Raw genomic sequence first — 18,799 nt, forward strand, 5'->3', positions numbered from 1 at the left:
ACAAATTAATCAAAGCCTAGATTTTGTACTGCTGGTCTTGTGCAATGACATCATTGCATACTGTGCTCTGTTTACATTGTTAGAAGTAGACGTACACACCAAATGCTTTGATTTGAAATATCTGAACCACAAAATTTCAAAAAATGTCATGCATCAAATGTGAAACTGACACTGAATATTTTGGAAGTACTCCGAACTCATAACAGAATTTACTGAGTTTGAAAAAACTTCCCAAAATGCTGAAAACCACAGGATGTTTGTAAATGGTATACTTTTAAGAAGGGATATGCAATTGCTTCAGTGTGACCTAGAAGAGGTGCATGGAAATATAGTAGAGACCAAATGCAGTACCTGTTCAACTGGGGAGAGGCCGCAATATTACCAGTTAACATAAACAGAACAGAACACGGAAAGATTATCCCAAACAGGTGGTAGATTCTCATTTTCACATGTTCTGAAGCACACTGTTTGGAAGCACACTACTTTCAAGCCAGCTATAATAGATGCTATTAAACTAGAGCAGGCACGTCAAACTTGCGATGTCACATGACATCACGCGACGTATTGTGACTTTCCCCCCATTGCTGGCAATGGGATGGGCACGGTTTCAGTATGATGCATCCGGCCCGTGGGCCAGCAGTTTGACATGCCTGAAGTAGAGTGACTTTCAAAGAGGAGAAAAAAGTGATTGTGTTCTGTACCAGCCTGCTACCGGCCCTGCAGAAAAGGCAACCCCTTTATAAACGGCAAGAGGCTGGAATGACGTCTGCCAAATTTATTACTACAAAAAACAAACAAGACACGTACCAAGATACAGGAGCTTTGAAACACTATCTGAGCGGTTGCTTTCAGCAAACCAGCCCTCCCCAAACAAGTCCTTTATAAAGAGTTCAGGGCGTGGCTTCTCTCTCCCTCCTTCCGAGAAGCCCCATTGCCTTCCTCTGCTTACTCCTACTTGACTGCCTCCTGCGTCGGGCGTCCTTGAACAGGGCCAGCTGTGGGTCATCTTCATCCACACTGTCAGGCTCACACAGCTGGGTCTCCATGGTGACCAAGTGGGAGGGGCCTGCCTGAGGGCTATCATCAGCAAGGTCTTCAACACCCCCCTCCTCCCCCTCATCTGAGTCATCCGACCCAACTGCCGAACCCACAGGCTGACCCTGAATCAGAACAGATTGGTACCAACCTTGAAAGTAAACACATCTGCTTCTAGCATCTATCATGATGGCTTGTAGGCTTCTTAGTTTGCTAGTCTCACTGTCAAGAGAACAAATGTGAACTCCATCTCTTCTCTGCAACCCCACTCGGCTGTCATCTACAACAGGGCTTTTCAACCTTTTCACCCATTGTACCATTTTTAGGATATGGCATCATCCTAGTACTACCAGTCACCTAGCAAGGTGTCAAAAACTTGACCAAAAAAAGGGAAACAAGTGATGAAGTACAGGTAGTTCTCGACTTACAACAGTTCACTTAGTGACTGTTTGAAGTTACAATGGCACTGAAAAAAGTGCCCCCCAAGCCACAGCCGAGCAAGACACCTGCCTGCTCGCCCGGCGGCGCTCTTCTTCCTGTCTGAGGTTTTCATTGTTGTGAGCATTTCTGTTGAGGATTGGCAGCAGGGGTGGGGTGGGGGTGTGGTTTTTATTCCCCGTCTGCTAAGTGGTTGCAGCAGGTTTTGGTCACTTCACATGACCCTGGGACAGTGTGACCATCATAAATATGAATCAGTTGCCAAGCATCTGAATGTAAATCACAAGACCCTGGAGATGCTGCAACATTCCAGCTGATTGGTGCTTCTTCTGGGCTCAGAAGCGCCAAGATCAGCGCCGAGCTCCAGCTGGAGCCTGACGCTGATCCTGGTGCTTCCGCTGAGCCCTGACAGCCCTGAAGAAGCACTGATCCTGGCGCTTCCACTGAGCCCTGACAGCCCTGCAGCTCCAGCCATCTAGTACGGTGCTGCCACTTCAGCTCATTCCCCTCCCCCACTACCACTTTTCTAGGATGGTCGCGTACCACCTACCAGGTGCCAATGTACCACAGGTGGTACCTGTACCACTGGTTGAAAAGCCTTGATCTACAATTGTTAAGTAAGATGCTATTAAGCATGGCTATGCAAACAAAAAAGAGATTATAGATTTGCCTGAAACAAATCACCTTTTTGATAAGTGATGCTATCCCTCTTCCTAGTGTGAGGAAGCATTCCTTATTTTTGTTACAGTGTATTTTATAGGGATATTTTTGCCTAACAGAAGGTAAGCTATTATTGAATTTTTTGCAGGAGGGGGGAGGGCAATGAGAGGTTTTGTTTTTGGATGCACAACTATATACAATTATATTATATACTGCATTTATATTTCAGGCTCTTCTTCATGCAGTCAGAATGCAGAGCTGCCAACATTCATATTAACCAAGGATTCCATCCAGCATCTTTTGACAGCCAAAACCAAGTTAGAGAAGATTCCAAGACCAAAAACAGTGAGTAGTGAAAGTTAATGAAAACATTAAACAGGTTATGCAGTTAAGAAAGCAACAAGTACATTAATTTGAATGCTATTTTTAAAGAGCTTCACTATGAAAAAATAACGGTTATTCTTGCATGTGTATACACCTCAGATATGCAGTGGCTTTTCCTCTGCTTTGCTTCCCCAAATTATTCTGCTACAAAAAATTAGCCATTCCCAAATCTTTGAAACATTAGCTATTCAGAGTGCAAAACATAAAAATAACAAACTTTGCCTTTCCAGGTACCTTCAGGATGGAGAAATAGAGCAGTAGATGGTCTATTGCCAGATCTTACCCAAACCTCTCATTCTACTTTTCCTGTGCAACAAGAGCAAAAACCATTTCAAAAATAAACGGGTACTATTTACATTTGTCATTAACCAAAACTGAAAGCATTAATGTGCACATAGTTGTTGTCAGTAATGTTAATGCTTTTTCTCCACATTTTCTTCAAAGCTTTGAGTAATAATATCAGAATAAAGATTTTGGCTTCGTCATGCCATACTCAGGTTTCATTGTTGTTCTTTTGAAAGTTACCTAGTCATTGTATACGACGTACATGCATTGTATAAAGCTGTAGTTTGATATTTCTTAAACAAATGATCTCATGGGTCCCCTAAATAACCAATGCTTTATAAAAAAAATGTAGCAGTTACCTGCTGTCAATGTAACGTTTTATTACGTTGTTATGCTGTAAGTAACTTACTTGGACAAAAAAGCATTTTAATAAATGATTTATTATTTTGGTATTACGATTGTAAATAATTTGCATTTCTTTCAGTGACAACACCACATATGCAGTACATAGTATCTATAACATTCCATTGCCTATGCAGTATATTTGCATATGAGAGTTCTAAGAACAATCGAGATAAAGAATGAAAGTCACAATTTACTATCTAAGGAATTAAAGTCCACATGATCATTATTCCATACAGACAATTGCTTAAAAAAACCCACAATATGCTGAATTTCAAACAACCAGCAAAGAAGTGATAAAAATCTGTTTTTACTAATTCATATGTAATGGCATTATACTGAAAACAAAAGTTTTATCTACCTAAATCTAGATGGTAAAGAATTGAAATATGTGAATAAGAGGGAAGCCCCTTAATGTGTTCGCTATAGTTTGGTAGATTACAGATGAAGCTGGTTTAGAAAATCAAATCTGGCATGGCATGAAATTGTTAGAAATGCCCTCGTAAATAAACATATAGCTTTATGCCACCCGAATAGAAAATATAATTTCCTGAAAGGTAATACTAACACCTGAATTTTCTAAAATCATTGGAAAAGAGCAACTGCTGACACTAAGGGGCAGATACGGTATATTGATTAAAGTTTCTTTTCCTGACTTGAGGCCAACATTAAGAAAATTTAAGGCACTTGAAGGAGGGTTCACTGTATTTAGGAATACATGTTTTAATATGTTTGACAGGTATTCTTGGCTCAGTAACAAAATCATCTCACATTTTGATTTTGAAAGTGCATATTGCACTGTCAGTTTTGAAACATTTTTCCCTTTAAATTTACAAAATAAATATTAACAGTCACTTAAGAATAAGCATGGAAGCAAAAAGTAGAGAGCTTTTTAGTCTTGTTTAGTCTGAAGAATACGTTTATCTAATATTAACTGCACTTTTAAGCTATCATTCTTTAGAATTTCATTAACATTATGTTACATTTGACAATCTTTTCAGCTTAACTTTAATTTATAAAGACCATGGGGAGCTGGGTAAAAATGACTACCATAAGGCCATTAAATGCACACCACCTAATTTGGAAATGTCTGAATGGAATAGTCAGTTCCACTGTTTCACTCACCTGAGCTATTGTCTTTTATGAGTGCAGTTGTCGGAAGATTCTTTAAAATTACAGTACTCTACTATATATTACAAATTGACTTTCTAGCTAATATTGAAGTAAACTTTAGTCAAATTAAAAGGATTAAGGAAATTAGAATGATGTTAATATTTTTAACAATGAAGCTACAGAGTCAATTTTGTCGCCAGCATAACACCAAGTACTGTAGTTCCTTTTTGACTGGAGCTCATCCAGCAAAAACACATAACCCTATAAAACTGAGTTTTGATTATTTCAATTGTATTTATCACAACTGCAATATGACTTATTCAGAGAATAATCAAAATAACTTAGTTCAAGCATTCAACTTTGTTTCTATCACAACTGTTCTATCACACAATTCACTGTATTAAGAAACCTACAGGTGGAATATTGCTATGTGGGAATAAAATATTCCCATATCCATGCAGGACTACAGTACCTTTAAAATATCCATAATGTTGCGAGCACAAACTGTGTTTGCTAAAAATTATCTTCATATGAAAAGCACAGCATTTTCTAAGGCAGGTAATTTGAAGGCTACAGACACATGGCTTTAGAAACAGTAAAACAAAGCCTGGATACAGCAGATTGAATCCATATTTGCCACATTTAACAGGCCCACAAAAATCAGTTGGATAAATTCATCACAATGTAGCTTGCCCAATCTATTTTCCTCAATGGATCTAATTCCTCAAAAAAATAGACCCAATACATTGTATTAACACACATGAAAACAGTTAACAATGTTAGCATATAGTGCTGAGGTTCATATGTCTAATGGAGAAAACTTGGTGCAAATGGAATGACATTCACTGAACCTCAAAATATAAGATGGCACAACACTTCAATTTGCAATCTGCTAATTAAGGCACTGGTCCTTCTTCCTTACGCACCAGGGAACTTGTATCTTTTGATCATCATTCTTCCTATAGATGCTTACACTTATATTAGAAAACAATCATCCTTGTAACATCATATAATATGGAAAAATATGGGCATTCATATTTCTTAAGAAAAAAATATCCTAAAAACATCCTACAAATCTCTTCCAATTTCCAAGCTGAACAAGATAAAAAGTCATGGTTTTCACAGATAATTTTCTGATGTCAAGTTAACAGTAATATGTTTTAATAATGATGCAGGGGGATATTGTACCTAAACCTAATAAATCACTGTAATTGTAAAATTATCTATCAGGAACATTGCTGCCACTAAATGCAATAACTATTAACAGCTACATTTGGCATATCAAATAAAAGAGTAGATTCTACAGTAGCAGCTACTAAAGAAATTTAAAACAGCAAATAAGGGTTCATGCAGAATATTGCAAATATTTCTGTTCAGCACGACATGATTCACACAACCTTATTCCAAGCATGTTGCAGACCTATTTTTTTTAAATTTTGAAAAATAATATCTTGAACTGCTGTATTCCATAAAGAATAAGCATCTTTTGGTGTAGCTAACCATAAATATTGAGCTATTCTAAGTCCACTTAAAAAGCAACATTTCCTAGAGAGTATGATAGTTTTGTTCTTTGGACTTGCAAAATTTATACAGAAAGAAGATTACTGCTTGCAGACCCAGCACAAGTACAATACCACCAATGAAACTGGCTGCATCAAAACTTGCTTTGTGATGTGATGGCTTGGCAGTTGGTGTGAGAGGTGTGCCTGTCAAATAAGAAGATAATAGTTAGTGATTTGCTCCTGAATTATATTTTCTATGTCTTATTTTCTATCATCTAAAAATCAGTTCTACAGTTCTCTCTCTATGAAACAGAGTTTGGATACACTCTTCTATGGAAGAAAAGTTACAAATTAATCATTTTCCAGATTAGATGCTAAAAGCAGGCAAGGTCAATTGCTGTTTAAACCTGTTCAGATTATTTACATCCTGTGTGACAATGCTATAGAGTCCACAGATGCATGATTTTTTTACAATTAAATGCAAATCTTGTAGGATTTAATGATCTTGCAAACTCTCAGAGAATGATCTAAAAAGTATTATTATATGAGTCGGAATTTACTTGCTGATTCCCTTCCCACTCTGCAGTGTGGATATACAGTATCTCCCTTGGAATGATTAAAGCTAAGTACAACTAAGCACAAAGCTTATGAAGCAACTGAAAAAAGACACTGCTGCTTTATGATTCAGATATTTTGTACACGATCCCTTATTGCCCTGGAAGGGAACATTATTATCCAATTTGACTCTGTTGTTTTCCGGTGTTTGAAAATGGACATTTAAAAAATAAAATGTATTTTATTTAATACATTTTAAATGTATTAGCCCACTGGATGTGAGGGCGATCTGGCTGTGACATCTGTCACCCCATTGATAGCCAGGGTTGATTCGGCTGATCTGGCTGGCTAGGCGGGTGTCCCCTTCCTCCCTCACCGCTCCATGTGCGTCCCTCCCGAAGCTGCGCGCTCGGTGGAAGAGGATGACCATCCCAGATAGAAGGAGTGTACCGATCTTCAGTCAAGGGTATTAGCCCACTGGTGGAGCAGTGGGCTAATGCCTCCTTAAGTAACACCAGCTGCCTGCAATTAGTGCAGGTTTGCGTCCCACCAGGCTCAAGGTTGACTCAGCCTTCCATCCTTCTGAGGTAGGTAAAATGAGGAACCTGATTGTTCAGGGCAATTAAGCTGACTTTGTAATAATGCCGCTGGGGGGGGGGGGTGAAAGCCCTAATTAAAAAAAAGCAGGCATATACATAGAATGAAGGCTATTGCTAAGCACATTGATTTGTGCTTAGATTGTAAGCCGCCCTGAGTCTTCGGAGAAGGGCAGGATATAAATGGGATTAAAAAAATAAAAATAAAAAAAAATTCACAGTTCAGTTGCCTTTTGCTTTTTCTTATTCACACAAGAACTGTCTTATAAGTAACTTTCCTCAAGACAACAGAGTTCATTATGAATGTCTGTTAAATTAATTTTTACCTGTTTTAGTAGTAATAATAGAAGTAGTGGCAATTGTTGTACTATTCACAACAGGTGCTCTTGTCGATGAAGTTGCGTTAATTGTACTAGCTGTTATAAAGAAACAGTTTACATCACTTTATTTGCCTTGAAACAGGAATGTACATGTATAAATTATAGAATCCTACTTGTGGTTCAAATTACTGAACTTAAGACCACACATTTTAGCTATTTTTTTCCTATATTTTAAAGAACTATGAAAATTATAAAAAAAATGATATACTGAGCACAATTTAAGAATCAAATATAAAAGAGGGCAGTATCATAAATGGAAACCCACCAAAATATTGACCTTCAATTGGAGACTGCCAAGAACAAGAATGTAAAACAAGACCCTTGCATTGTTATTGAGACTAGTGGAGGAAAGAGATCAGGAAAAGGAGCACACAGCCTGCACATTTGTTATTACATATTTAGGCGGTGAGGATTTTGAAGAAGAAAATATATGTTTCTTGTGTCTTTTTGCATTTTCTTGATCAAGTAGATGGATATCACCTCATGAGTTATTTCTATAACTATTATGCATTTCAGCACAACTAGATCTCTTTGTTGCTGTGCAAATTAATTGGGTTGAAACTCCAACATTCAATATTATCACTGTGTAGTGATAATAAACTAGGAGGAATTTCTAAAAGTAGTCAAGGAAAAATATGGTAAATGCAGGTACATTTAAAATTTTACCAGTTATACAAGAAATTACTCATGAGAAGAGAATGGAAATATAGAAACTGAAATTTTTGTAGAGAAGAAATACTAAGAAACACCAATTTATGAATTGCAGTACGTTTATAATTTTGTTACTGTTACTTGAACAATACTAACACATACTCTCAAAGCATATTTTACTTGATCTATAGATTTATCAAATTACTATATAACTGAACACAATTACTCTAGAGCACAAGAATCATATAAGCGTGTAAGTAAAAAACTTACATCTCTTCAAATACTTATTTTACTACAGATTCATTATTGGATCATATTAACTTAAAACAGTATGTCTACATCAATGCACATTTTTTCTCTTTTTGTTACCTGTAGGGCTGGTGACTGTGGTGGCATTACTAGCTGTGGTGGCATTACTAGCTACGGTAGTACTGATCAGAAAATCTAAAAAACAAAACAACCATGAACCATAAAACTGATTTTTAAGAAAACCAGAGAGACTTAATAATAGTTGCGATATATAGGCTGAGAATTCTTCTAGGGTTCTAATGTACAAATAAATCTTTGGCTGAGTAACTTGTAATTAAATGATACAATACCTGAGGCACCAACCTCCCTTCACACACTTACCTTACAGTCTACTATGCTCTTTGACCCATCTGACATTTTTGAAAGATTTTTAAATAAGATAAATTGGAATCTAGCATACAGCGTTTGGCCTGACATATTTAAAAGAAATATCATGCAAAGCTAATAACTGCAGCAGTAATTCTATCTTGCATTCCTTTGTTACTTCCTATTGCTCATCTCTGTATTGAAACCTAAAGGTTATAAATAAGTATTTAGATGAATAGCATGAGCTAAATCAAGTTTGTGTATACAGCACGAAGAACTGAGGGCACGAAAGAGACTTAAAACAACATGGGATCTATGACATCAGCAAGTATTAAAGAAACACACACAAACACACACACACACACAGAGAACAAAGAACAATTGAAGCAAGATAGATAGTAAAATGGGGTAAAATCCACTTAACAAATGACTCACTTAGCAACAGAAATTTTGGGCTCAACTGTGGTCCTAACTCAAGGACTACCTGTACAGAATCTTTCATCTTGTGAACCCATGGAAAAACCTAAACAATATTCAGGCTTTAGAAAGAAATCTAAAAAGGTTTATCAGCCTGCTAAATATTATTGTTTCATTTATGTTTCCAGAGTAAAACCAGTAACTTACATTTTCATTCAACAAGAAGTCTACTCTATAGTAAATGTGGAAATGAAGCTTATTAACATTTAACAAACTGTTAAAACAGAGGAAAAAGTTGTAAGGTTGCATCAGAAAGATCCAAATTGCCTCATATTTTGAAAGCACTGCAGAGTTCATCCTTTTTTAAAATAGGGTTCTCAATAGAAATTTGTATTCCATAAACAATAGGGAAAATAAAGAAACACAGAAACAGTAAAATACAATATTTATCAACATGTTGTCTTTATCATCATATATGCATACTCACCTGCACATGTCACATTTTCAGAAACAGCAGTACAATCAGGATCCATACTTGTGGAATTTGTGCACCGAGACGGCTTTCCTTATAGAGAAAAAAACTCCAGCTTTTAATGAATGAAACTTTAAAGCATTTGGCTACAATTCTTACTATAAACATTGCTTTACAATGTCCTTAAAAAACCCCAGTGAAGTTCTGATTTAATAAAATATTTAGGGAGAGTCTGTTATTCCACAATGTCTGTTAAATTGCAAATTACATTTGCAGCAGTTTGTCAAATTGCATAAAACCACAAATAACATATTTTACACATTATTTATATTATCTTGCATTTACATACTGTAAATGAGTTCAAATGAAATAAAATTAACATACATTTAATTGCCTCAGATTTGTCAGATTAAATGGATTTTGTCCATTTTGGGGAGGGGGCAGGGAAGATTTGGAGGCAAGTACTTTATCCACTGAATCCGAAGTCCATTAAAAAGGGGATAGTTAATGCAAAGTTTCACTATACCCAATGTTATCTATTCAGTTACTATTTGTGACATTTTGATTTCTTTTTCACTATTATTGATTTCATATAGGTTACATTTAAAAGATAGCAGTTATATAATAAAGAATGAAAGGGTGCTAGAGAACTGATAATATTCATCCTCACACTTTACTGAATTATTAAAAAGCTCCTTCCAAAAAGATTTAATCTGGTTTATAAATTAACAATAGATTGTTTCAATATAACAGCATTATAAACATAAAAATACAGGTAGGAAATCTTGTAAAACATGTAGAAATTTACAGTAAAAAAATTGGTTCAATGTGTAAAAGAAACACCCCCACACACACACACATACTCATCTCTTAGCTTTTTTCACCTTTAATTTTATTAGGTTCTGTGTGTTTAGAAATAATAGAAGACACAAGGGGAGTGGGGAAAGATTCTTAAACATTGCCACGGTATAATCTGAAACAATTTCCAATGTTTCCCCCTCAGTAGTTTTTACTGCAAATTGTTTCAACTTTTCATTATTCCAATACTTTCTTGCCATTTCCTTTTCAATGCAATCTCTTTCTCTGCTTTCATTAGGTTGCAATTTATCAATACTGTACCATTTTAGCAACCATATTTTTTTTGCGTCAGTACGTGGACAAATGTCCTAGATCAGACATGTCAAACTTGCGACGTCACATGACATCACGCAATGTATCGGAGCTTTTTCTCTGTTGCTGGCAATGGGGTGGGCACGGTTTTGGGATGACGCGTCCGGCCTGCGGGCCGGCAGTTTGATACCCCTGTCCTAGATGGTAGATACTAGTCTAGTCATGCCGGCCACATGACCACGGAGGCGTCCTCGGACAAGCGCTGGCTCTTCGGCTTTGAAACGGAGATGAGCACCGGTCCCTAGAGTTGGAAATGACTAGCACACATGTGCGGGGGAACCTTTACCTTATACTAGTAGAATAATCAGAAAACAGGAAGTAATTTAAAATAAGTATAAAAAGGTATTTTGACCATATAGAGAAAATAAATGAGCGGACTGCAGAACCATATGAATGGTGTTATGAAAGGCTCAAAAGATTAAATCTATCGTATTATGAATGCTGATAATAAGGATAGGAAGATATGGAGAGTTGTAATCCTTACTGACAACTTTTGTGTCATCCTGTTTTCTGTATAAAAATTGGAGCTTCTTAGCTTTTCATTATCCCAACTTTACATATCTACAAACATGCAAGTGATGTTGAGGCAGCAGATTAAAAATATTGATCTCTCATTAGATGTAGCATCTTTCCCAATGACATAGTCTTCACCAGCTCATTTATCCTTAATGTGTTATATACCTAAAACAAATTACAATCCCTAAATATAGGACATTTTATTTGGCTTGATATATGTCCTTCCTACTAGTCCTGGGAGATACAAAAATATCCCAGTTGGGCTAAAGTTTAGCCCACACTGCAAAGGGGCTATTGAGACACACATTACATTGCCCATTTTACATTCAGATTTGATAATCTCACATTTAAATACATTCCCTGTTTACTCTGATCTATCACACAACTTCTACTTTCAGATATTCATGAATGTTACCTTATATGCAGCTAAATTCTGATTTTGCAGCTGCTGATTTATTTGACTAGTTTTATTTTTTATATACTGTAGATGTAAACTGTTTTATATTACAGCATTGAGTTTTAATACATGCTGGCCTTTAGCCACAATAAACATTTGATTTTGCAAATAATTTTTACTAAGACTAGATTTAGTTTCCCTTTTTTAAAACCCCCCCACAAATCCTGCCCCCCCAAAAAACTGTTATAAATTATAAATTCAGAAAAACAAATGTAGTAAATCAGAAGTATTATAGTTGAATGTAATTCAATTTACCATTGCACTGAAGCCATGTGCAATTCAGCTGAGTTGATTCAGTAGAAATGCAGGAACTACAATTTATATGTCTTTCACAGCCAACTAGAAAACAAAATAAATTGTAAAAAATAAGCCAGTTAACAATAGGTAGAAATGTAAAAAATAACAGCTTAAACTTAAAAGCTATGATATATCGTTGATGACTAAAGATACTTTGCATTATAGAAACTTTATAGGTGAACCAAAATTCAGAAATACTTGTGACAGTTTTCATTTTTAAATGGAAAATTAACAAAGGGGAGGAAGGGGTAGACAAAGCATTACACACTATGAATTATTAATATTTAGAATTTGGTTCTTCAGCAACTACTTTTGTTAGCTATTCTTGGCTCAGAAAGTATTAGGTTAATTAGGCAATATTTTTTTCATGCCAAATTTATGTGTCTATATGCCTTAAAGCTCTTGAATGAATGAACCTTTATTGTCAAAGTACAACCATGTATACATTGAAATTGGCTGAGCCTCCCTTCGTGCCCCCCCACAACTCACAGTGACAACAAACCCACCATCTTGTTGCACCATGTGAGCTAATTGCACAACATACCAGCCTCACAAGTCAATCATACATAAAATTATAAAATTATTTCCCATTCAAGAGCCTAACAGCTCATGGATAAAAGCCTTTTGGTACAGCTGGCTATACTCCTGTATCTCCTACCTGATGGTAGGAGAGTAAAGAGATACTGACCAGGGTGTGAGTCGTCCCTGAGAATTTTCCTCACTCTTCCAAGGCAGTGAGCCCTGGCGATGTCATCCAGTGGTGTCAGGGGATAGCCCACAATGTCTTTTGCTGTGCTCACCACCCTCTGTAATACTTTCCAATTTCCCCTTCACTCGAAAAATGGATTTAGTTTTAGCAACAATAGCACTTAGACTTATATACCACTTCATAGTGCTTTATAGCGATCTCTAGGTTGTTTACATAGTCAGCATATTGCCCCCCCCCAAATCTGGGTCCTCATTTTACTTTTGAAGGATGGAAGACTGAGTCAACCTTGAGCCTGTCAGGATCAAAATCCTGGTCGTGGGTACCAGAATCAGCCTGCAATACTGTATTCTAACCACTGCGCCACCATGGCTCCTTTTAATTACTAAATTCTATACACAAATGACATTAATGTAAATGTTCAATTCTTTCATGTTTAACAAGAATATCCCTAATCATCACAGTGAAATGTCATGTTTATATTTATGGCACCAAGCAGTGCTTTCCCCATCTTAAGGATAAGATATCAATTTCAATGATCCACCCAGTGACAAATGGATTTTTCTAGATTCCTAAAAGCTCTGTCAAAGCCCTGGTTGCTTTGTGAATGTAGAGTTGTTCTGAGTGGTCAATGCAATCACTCCTAAGTCCTCTCTTCTTGCCAGCGGAGCCTGAGCAGCAGCTTGGTATGTAGCTGAATTGGGAACTATGAAATAAGTAGGGCATCCACTAGAACAGGGGTCTGCAACCTTGACAACTTTAAGACTTGTGGACTTCAGCTCCCAGAATTCCTCAGCCAGCTACGCTGAAATCCACAAGTCTTAAAAGTTGTCAAGGTTGCAGACCCCTGTGCTAGAATACACGTAGAGAAACCCATGTCAAATAAAGTTCAATACAGTCTAAGGCCCATTAAAAAGTCAGTAAGGAGGACTTCCAAATGTTATCCAATGGAGCTTTTTTAAGTAGCGAGGGACATATTCCAATCTGTCCCAAAGAAAGACCCAAACTCTCAATAACACATGAGAAATCCACAAGAAACCTTGACGGTAAATTGCTTGCATTCACAATTCAACCTCAGCATTGATGCAAATCCAGAAGTGGAAGCATCCAGAATACCATCTTGTCCCATTTTGGAAGAGCTTCACTAGTGAGACCCAAGATAAGCATGGTATGTGATTGATCTGTCAATTGTGTTTTCAACTCTTAAAATTACAGGTAGTCCTTGACTTACAATTCATTTAGTGATCGTTAAACAACGGCGCTGAAAAAAGTACTTATGAACTTTTTTTCACTTATGACTATTGCAGCATCGCCATGGTCACGTGATCAAAATCCAGACTCCTGAGAACTGACTCACTTTTATGACTGTTGTACTATCTGGGGTTATGTGATCACCTTTTGTGATCTTCTGACAAACAAAGTCGATAGGAAAACCAGATTCACTTAACCATGCTATGAATTTAACAACTGAGGTGATTCACCTACCAAATGTCATAAAATGGAGCAAAATTCACTTAACAAATGACTCACTTAGCACAAAAACTTTGGGCTCAAGTGTGGTCATAAGTCAAGGGCTACCTGTACTGGCTTATTAAATTAGTAGGGGGGGTTGGTTAAGACAATCAATGCCTCAATGAGAGAGAGGGAGTAGTTCCAATCTTCTTTATTCTCTACTTCTATAACTCTATTGGTGCTTTTCTCAGTAGCTTTCAATACCATTGATTATGGTATTTTCCTGAACAGGCAGTCTGGGGGAAGTGTTCTATACTGACTTCACTTGTACTTGGGAAACCTTTTCCATAAGGGAGAATTGCTGTTTTTCTACTGTTCTTGCACATGGCAACTGGGCCACAGAGTCCCTTGAGGTTTCATGTTATTCCCACGGCTTTTTAACATATGTAAATAAAAATGATGAGCAGCCATCCACAGATATGGGCTGAGGCGCCCTCAACACTCAGATTTCAACTAGCTCTAACTTTCCTTGCCTAACAGGTGAGACAACTGGCATTCTGAAACAGTGCTTGGGCAAGGTAAGGGACAGGATGGGGGCCAATAAACTAATGTTTGGTGGTAGCATGGTTTACCTTTCATCAGTTTCAGGTGATTTACCGATAAATCATCTTAATTGACAGAGATAGTCTTACAACAATATTTATATCCTGGTAACTTCCTGGTTGGATTATTGCCATGTATATTATACATGGGACTCCCTTCAAAAACTTTCTGGCAATTTCAGCTGTTTAAAACAGAGCAGTTAGACTGCTCACTCAGACTAGCTGACACGGATTATTCCAGTTTTCCACCATCTATATTGGTTACTGCTCCATTTCTAAACCCTATCCAGTGTAAGCTTTCACCTTTAAAGCCCTCAAAAGCGTAGGAGCAGGTTGCCTGAAGGTGCACCTTCTTTCATTCAGTATTTACCTACCCAGACTTCTGTATCGTCTAACAAGGCTCTCCAAGTCCCCCTACAAAGGTGGTGATGGGGATTTCTATAAGGGAGAAAGCCTTTTGTGTGACAATCCGTCATTTATGGAATGCCCTGCCCAGAGACCCAACCAATGTCCACAAGAGCATTTCAGCAGTAGATAGAAGACCTTATGTTCCTTAATAGTCCTTGATTTACAACAATTTTGTTTAGTGACCATTCAGAGTATAATGGCATTGAAAAAGAGACTTATAATTGTTCTTCACACTGACAGCATCCCCATGGTCGTGTGGTCAAAACTGGGCATTTGGCAACTGGCATGTATTTATGACATTTGCAAAATTCCGGGGGTCACATGATCACCATTCTCAACCTTTTCAGTCAGCTTCCAACAAGCAAAGTCAATGGGAGAAACCAGATTCACTTAATAATTGCATGATTCACTTAACTGCAGTGGTTCACTTAACAACTGTGGCAAAAAGTCATAAAATGGGGCAAAATTCACTTAACAATTTCCTTGCTCAGCAATAAAACTTTGGGCTCAACTGTAGTTGTAAATATATGCAATTACATTTTATAGCTTTTCTATTCTTTTACTATGCAGGTTGCCCACATAACTTTTGTTACTGGAAGACTTAAAAAAATCAGTCCATGTTCTTATAACCTAATTCACTGTTACAAATACAGACAAGGAGTAAGAATCTTGTGCAAAACACAATAATTTCCAAATTGCTGATGAGAAATAAGGTATTAACATGCTTATTGTAAGAACTCTATAATTCTTTGTAATTGTTAGAAAAACTTGTTTCTCATTACTTTGAACTTTACATTTATAGTAACACAAAATAGTAATACAGCATTGGCACACTGACAACTTTTATTCCTATATGTCATTGCCAAAACTTTACTTCAACATTTATGGGTCTTCCTCTTTGTCCTCCAAGTCAGCAACTGTGGTACAATATATCCAAGAAACAGAAAACTACCAGCAGAAAGACCTAGTGCAGTGGTGGCGAACCTATGGCACGCGTGCCAGAGACGGCACTCAGAGCCCTCTCTGTTGGCACGCGCACCACCGTCGCCAGCAGCAGGTCCATCAGGCTGCCACCGCCGCCTGGAGCAGGAGCCCTGCCCAGCACAGAGGAGGCAAAGCAGCCAACTAGCAAGCTCAAGTAGAGGTGGTAGAGCAAAGGTCACCAACCATTGTCAATTGGTGGACTGGAAGAAAAGGGAGGGGGAAGCATTTTACATGCATGCATGCGCGCAGGGGGCCGTGAGCACGCACGTGCTGCAAATGGGGTGGGGCTAGGGCCTGCGTGATAACTCACTAGTCCTGCCCCGTTCTTACGTGGTGCAGTGCCTTGTATCTGCACCCCGCGGCATTGCAGCAGCCATTTTTGCGCCTTGCAGCATGGTGGCCCATTTTTGGTGCCCCTGGTTTTTGTGTTCCAGAGGCGGCACTCCCTGCCTCTCCCCGAGGGCACCACAATGCTGACGCGGCTTGGCACTTTTGTGATAAATAAGTGGGTTTTGGGTTGCGGTTTGGACACTTGGTCTCTAAAAGGTTCACCATCACTGACCTACTGGGTCCTTCGAGTATGCTCTTTGAATTTTGCATTATTATTTTTATTTGGATTATTTTAAACTTTTATCTTGCCCTGCCTCTCCAGTTCCCAACTCAATAAGTTTATCAGTTTACAGTATTATATACACAATCCAACACCCGACCCCCCCAAAAAACCCCTTTCAGATTAATCTGGACCTATACTATAGTCAAAAAGTTATTTGTCCCTTGTTTTCCGTCTTCTCAGAGAGAGAAATTCTTAACTACAAATTCCAGCTTTTTCCTCCTCTGGATTGAATCTCACCGGCAAACCTATTTAAGTACTGTACCTCTTTACCATCGAAGAACAAACATATAAAGCAATTTAAAGCGAAGGGCAAAACCTGCCTTTCTTCGGCTACGTCACTCCCGCCCGAAGAGCTGATAAGACAGAAGCCTTCATTGCAAAAGGAAGCAGCCCTGTTAACTTCCAGCCCAAATGTGTCCCTCTTCGCCTCGCCCCGTTAAAGGAGGCGAGCGGAAGGAACTCAAAAAGGGACCCGAATGACGACGGCATGCCTCCGTCTCACGGGGCTCAAAACACATCGGCGTTTCCCCCGCTCGGCCGTCCATTTCATTCCCCGCCAAACTGAAGGGGAGGAGGAGGAGAAGAAGAAGAAGAAGAAGAAGGAGGAGGAGGAGGAGGAGGAGGAGGAGGAGGAGAAGGAGGAGGAGGAGAAGAAGAAGTAGAAGAAGAAGAAGAAGAAGAAGAAAGAAGCAGCCGGGTGGTTTCTTCATCCGGCAAGCGCAGCGACTGTGAACCGTCGTTTAACCGTCTCCACTCTTCCAACGGCTTCAGACATAATAATAATAATAATAATAATAATAATAATAATAATAATAATAATAATAATAATAATAATAATAATAATAATAAGTTGGAAGGGACCTTGTAGGTCATCTAATCCAACCCCCTGCTCAGGCAGGAAGCCCTATACCATTTCAGACAAGTGGCTGTCCAGTCTCTTCTTAAAAACCTCCAGTGTTGGAGCATTCACCACTTCTGGAGGCATGTTGTTCCATTAGTTAATTGTTCTAACTATCAGGAAGTTTCTCCTTAGTTCTAGGTTGCTTCTCTCCTTGACTAGCTTCCAACCGTTGCTTCTTGTCCTGCCTTCGGGCGCTATGGAGAACAGCCTGACTCCCTCTTCTTTGTGGCAGCCCCTGAGATATTGGAAGACTGCTATCATGTCCCCCCACATCCTTCTCTTCGTTAAACTAGACATAGCCAATTCCAGCAGCCGATCCTTATACAGTATGTTTTAGCCTCCAGTCCCCCAACCATCTTTGTTGCTCTTCTTTGTACTCTTTCTAGAGTCTCGACCTCTTGTTTACATCGTGTTTAAGAGCGCTTGCCGCGAGTGCGGTGGGATCGGCAGGGCGGATCCTTCCACCCGGGATCTCTCTTCGGCCTTCGGCGATCCCACCATCGTCCTCGGGCCACCCGCTTTTCCCCCCTCCCTCCACCACCACCACCCCGCCATCACGGCCAAGACTCTGGCAGCCGGCTCCCCAACTCGAAACGCGCCCGAAAGGTCGAACCGCAGCGCCCGCCTCCCTTTTCTTCTCTCACGCCTTCTTCCCCTTGGGCAGGCAGGGGTAGGCAACCTCGGCTCTTTTATGACTCGTGGACTTCAACTCCCAGAATTCCTGAGCCAGCTTGGCTGGCTCAGGAATTCTGGGAGTTGAAGTCCACGAGTCATAAAAGAGCCGAGGTTGCCTACCCCTGCGCCTTGGGGATACGCGGCAACCTTGGGCCTCCAGGCCTGCTAAGTCGACGGAGCGCCTCAAGTCGGCCCCGGCCTTTTTTTTAGCGCCCCCGCCCCCTCTTCCTTACCTTCTCCGACAGTTGCTTTGCTCGGCGGACTAAGGCAAACGGCGAGAACCGGCAGGAGCAGCGCCCAAACCAGGCTATCCCAGAAGCAGCAGCGGCGGCGGCTGTAATGGCTCATGGCGGCGGCGGCAAGCGGTGGAAGAAAACCAAGACAACCCGGAAGAGCGTCGTGCGTGCCAGCGGGCCGTTTGACGCCCCCCCCCCGTCTCGCGCGCGCGGTCAGTTCCCTTTCCCGGCCGAACCGCCCTCCTTGGCGATCACGTGAGGGCGGCCGTTGAACGGA

The 18,799-nt window shown here is 39.2% G+C and overlaps 2 protein-coding genes across 2 annotated transcripts in view; one reads left to right on the forward strand and one right to left on the reverse strand.

Moving 5' to 3' along the window:
- The window catches only part of LOC310632280 (coiled-coil domain-containing protein 162-like), a 51,558-nt gene extending 48,452 nt beyond the window's left edge, over nt 1–3,106 (forward strand). Inside the window, exons 31-32 of the mRNA XM_083349358.1 lie at nt 2,363–2,478; nt 2,748–3,106. Of these exons, the coding sequence (XP_083205484.1) occupies nt 2,363–2,478; nt 2,748–2,858 (227 nt within the window). The 3' untranslated portion in view covers nt 2,859–3,106. The remainder of the gene's footprint in view (nt 1–2,362; nt 2,479–2,747) is intronic.
- Nucleotides 3,107–3,405: 299 nt separating this feature from the next.
- Nucleotides 3,406–18,764, reverse strand: CD164 (CD164 molecule). The gene is made up of 6 exons (XM_083349369.1): nt 18,520–18,764; nt 11,904–11,987; nt 9,521–9,598; nt 8,371–8,445; nt 7,297–7,386; nt 3,406–6,023 (listed from the first exon to the last, which is right to left on the reverse strand). Exons 1-6 carry the CDS (start codon nt 18,632–18,634, stop codon nt 5,863–5,865), a joined length of 603 nt encoding a protein of 200 aa, XP_083205495.1. The 5' UTR covers nt 18,635–18,764; the 3' UTR covers nt 3,406–5,862.
- Between the last annotated feature and the right edge of the window lie 35 nt (nt 18,765–18,799).

The sequence above is a fragment of the Vipera ursinii genome, assembly GCF_947247035.1.
Source record: "Vipera ursinii genome assembly, chromosome: 1".
Lineage (NCBI taxonomy): Eukaryota > Metazoa > Chordata > Lepidosauria > Squamata > Viperidae > Vipera > Vipera ursinii.

Coding starts and splice junctions, on each gene's coding strand:
- CD164 (XM_083349369.1), bottom strand. CDS start 18,634: ATGAGCCATTACAGCCGCCGCCGCTGCTGCTTCTGGGATAGCCTGGTT. Junction 11,988..18,519: donor CAAAGCAACTGTCGGAGAAG/GTAAGGAAGAGG, acceptor TTTGTTTTCTAG/TTGGCTGTGAAAGACATATA. Junction 7,387..8,370: donor CACAGTCACCAGCCCTACAG/GTAACAAAAAGA, acceptor TCTTTATAACAG/CTAGTACAATTAACGCAACT.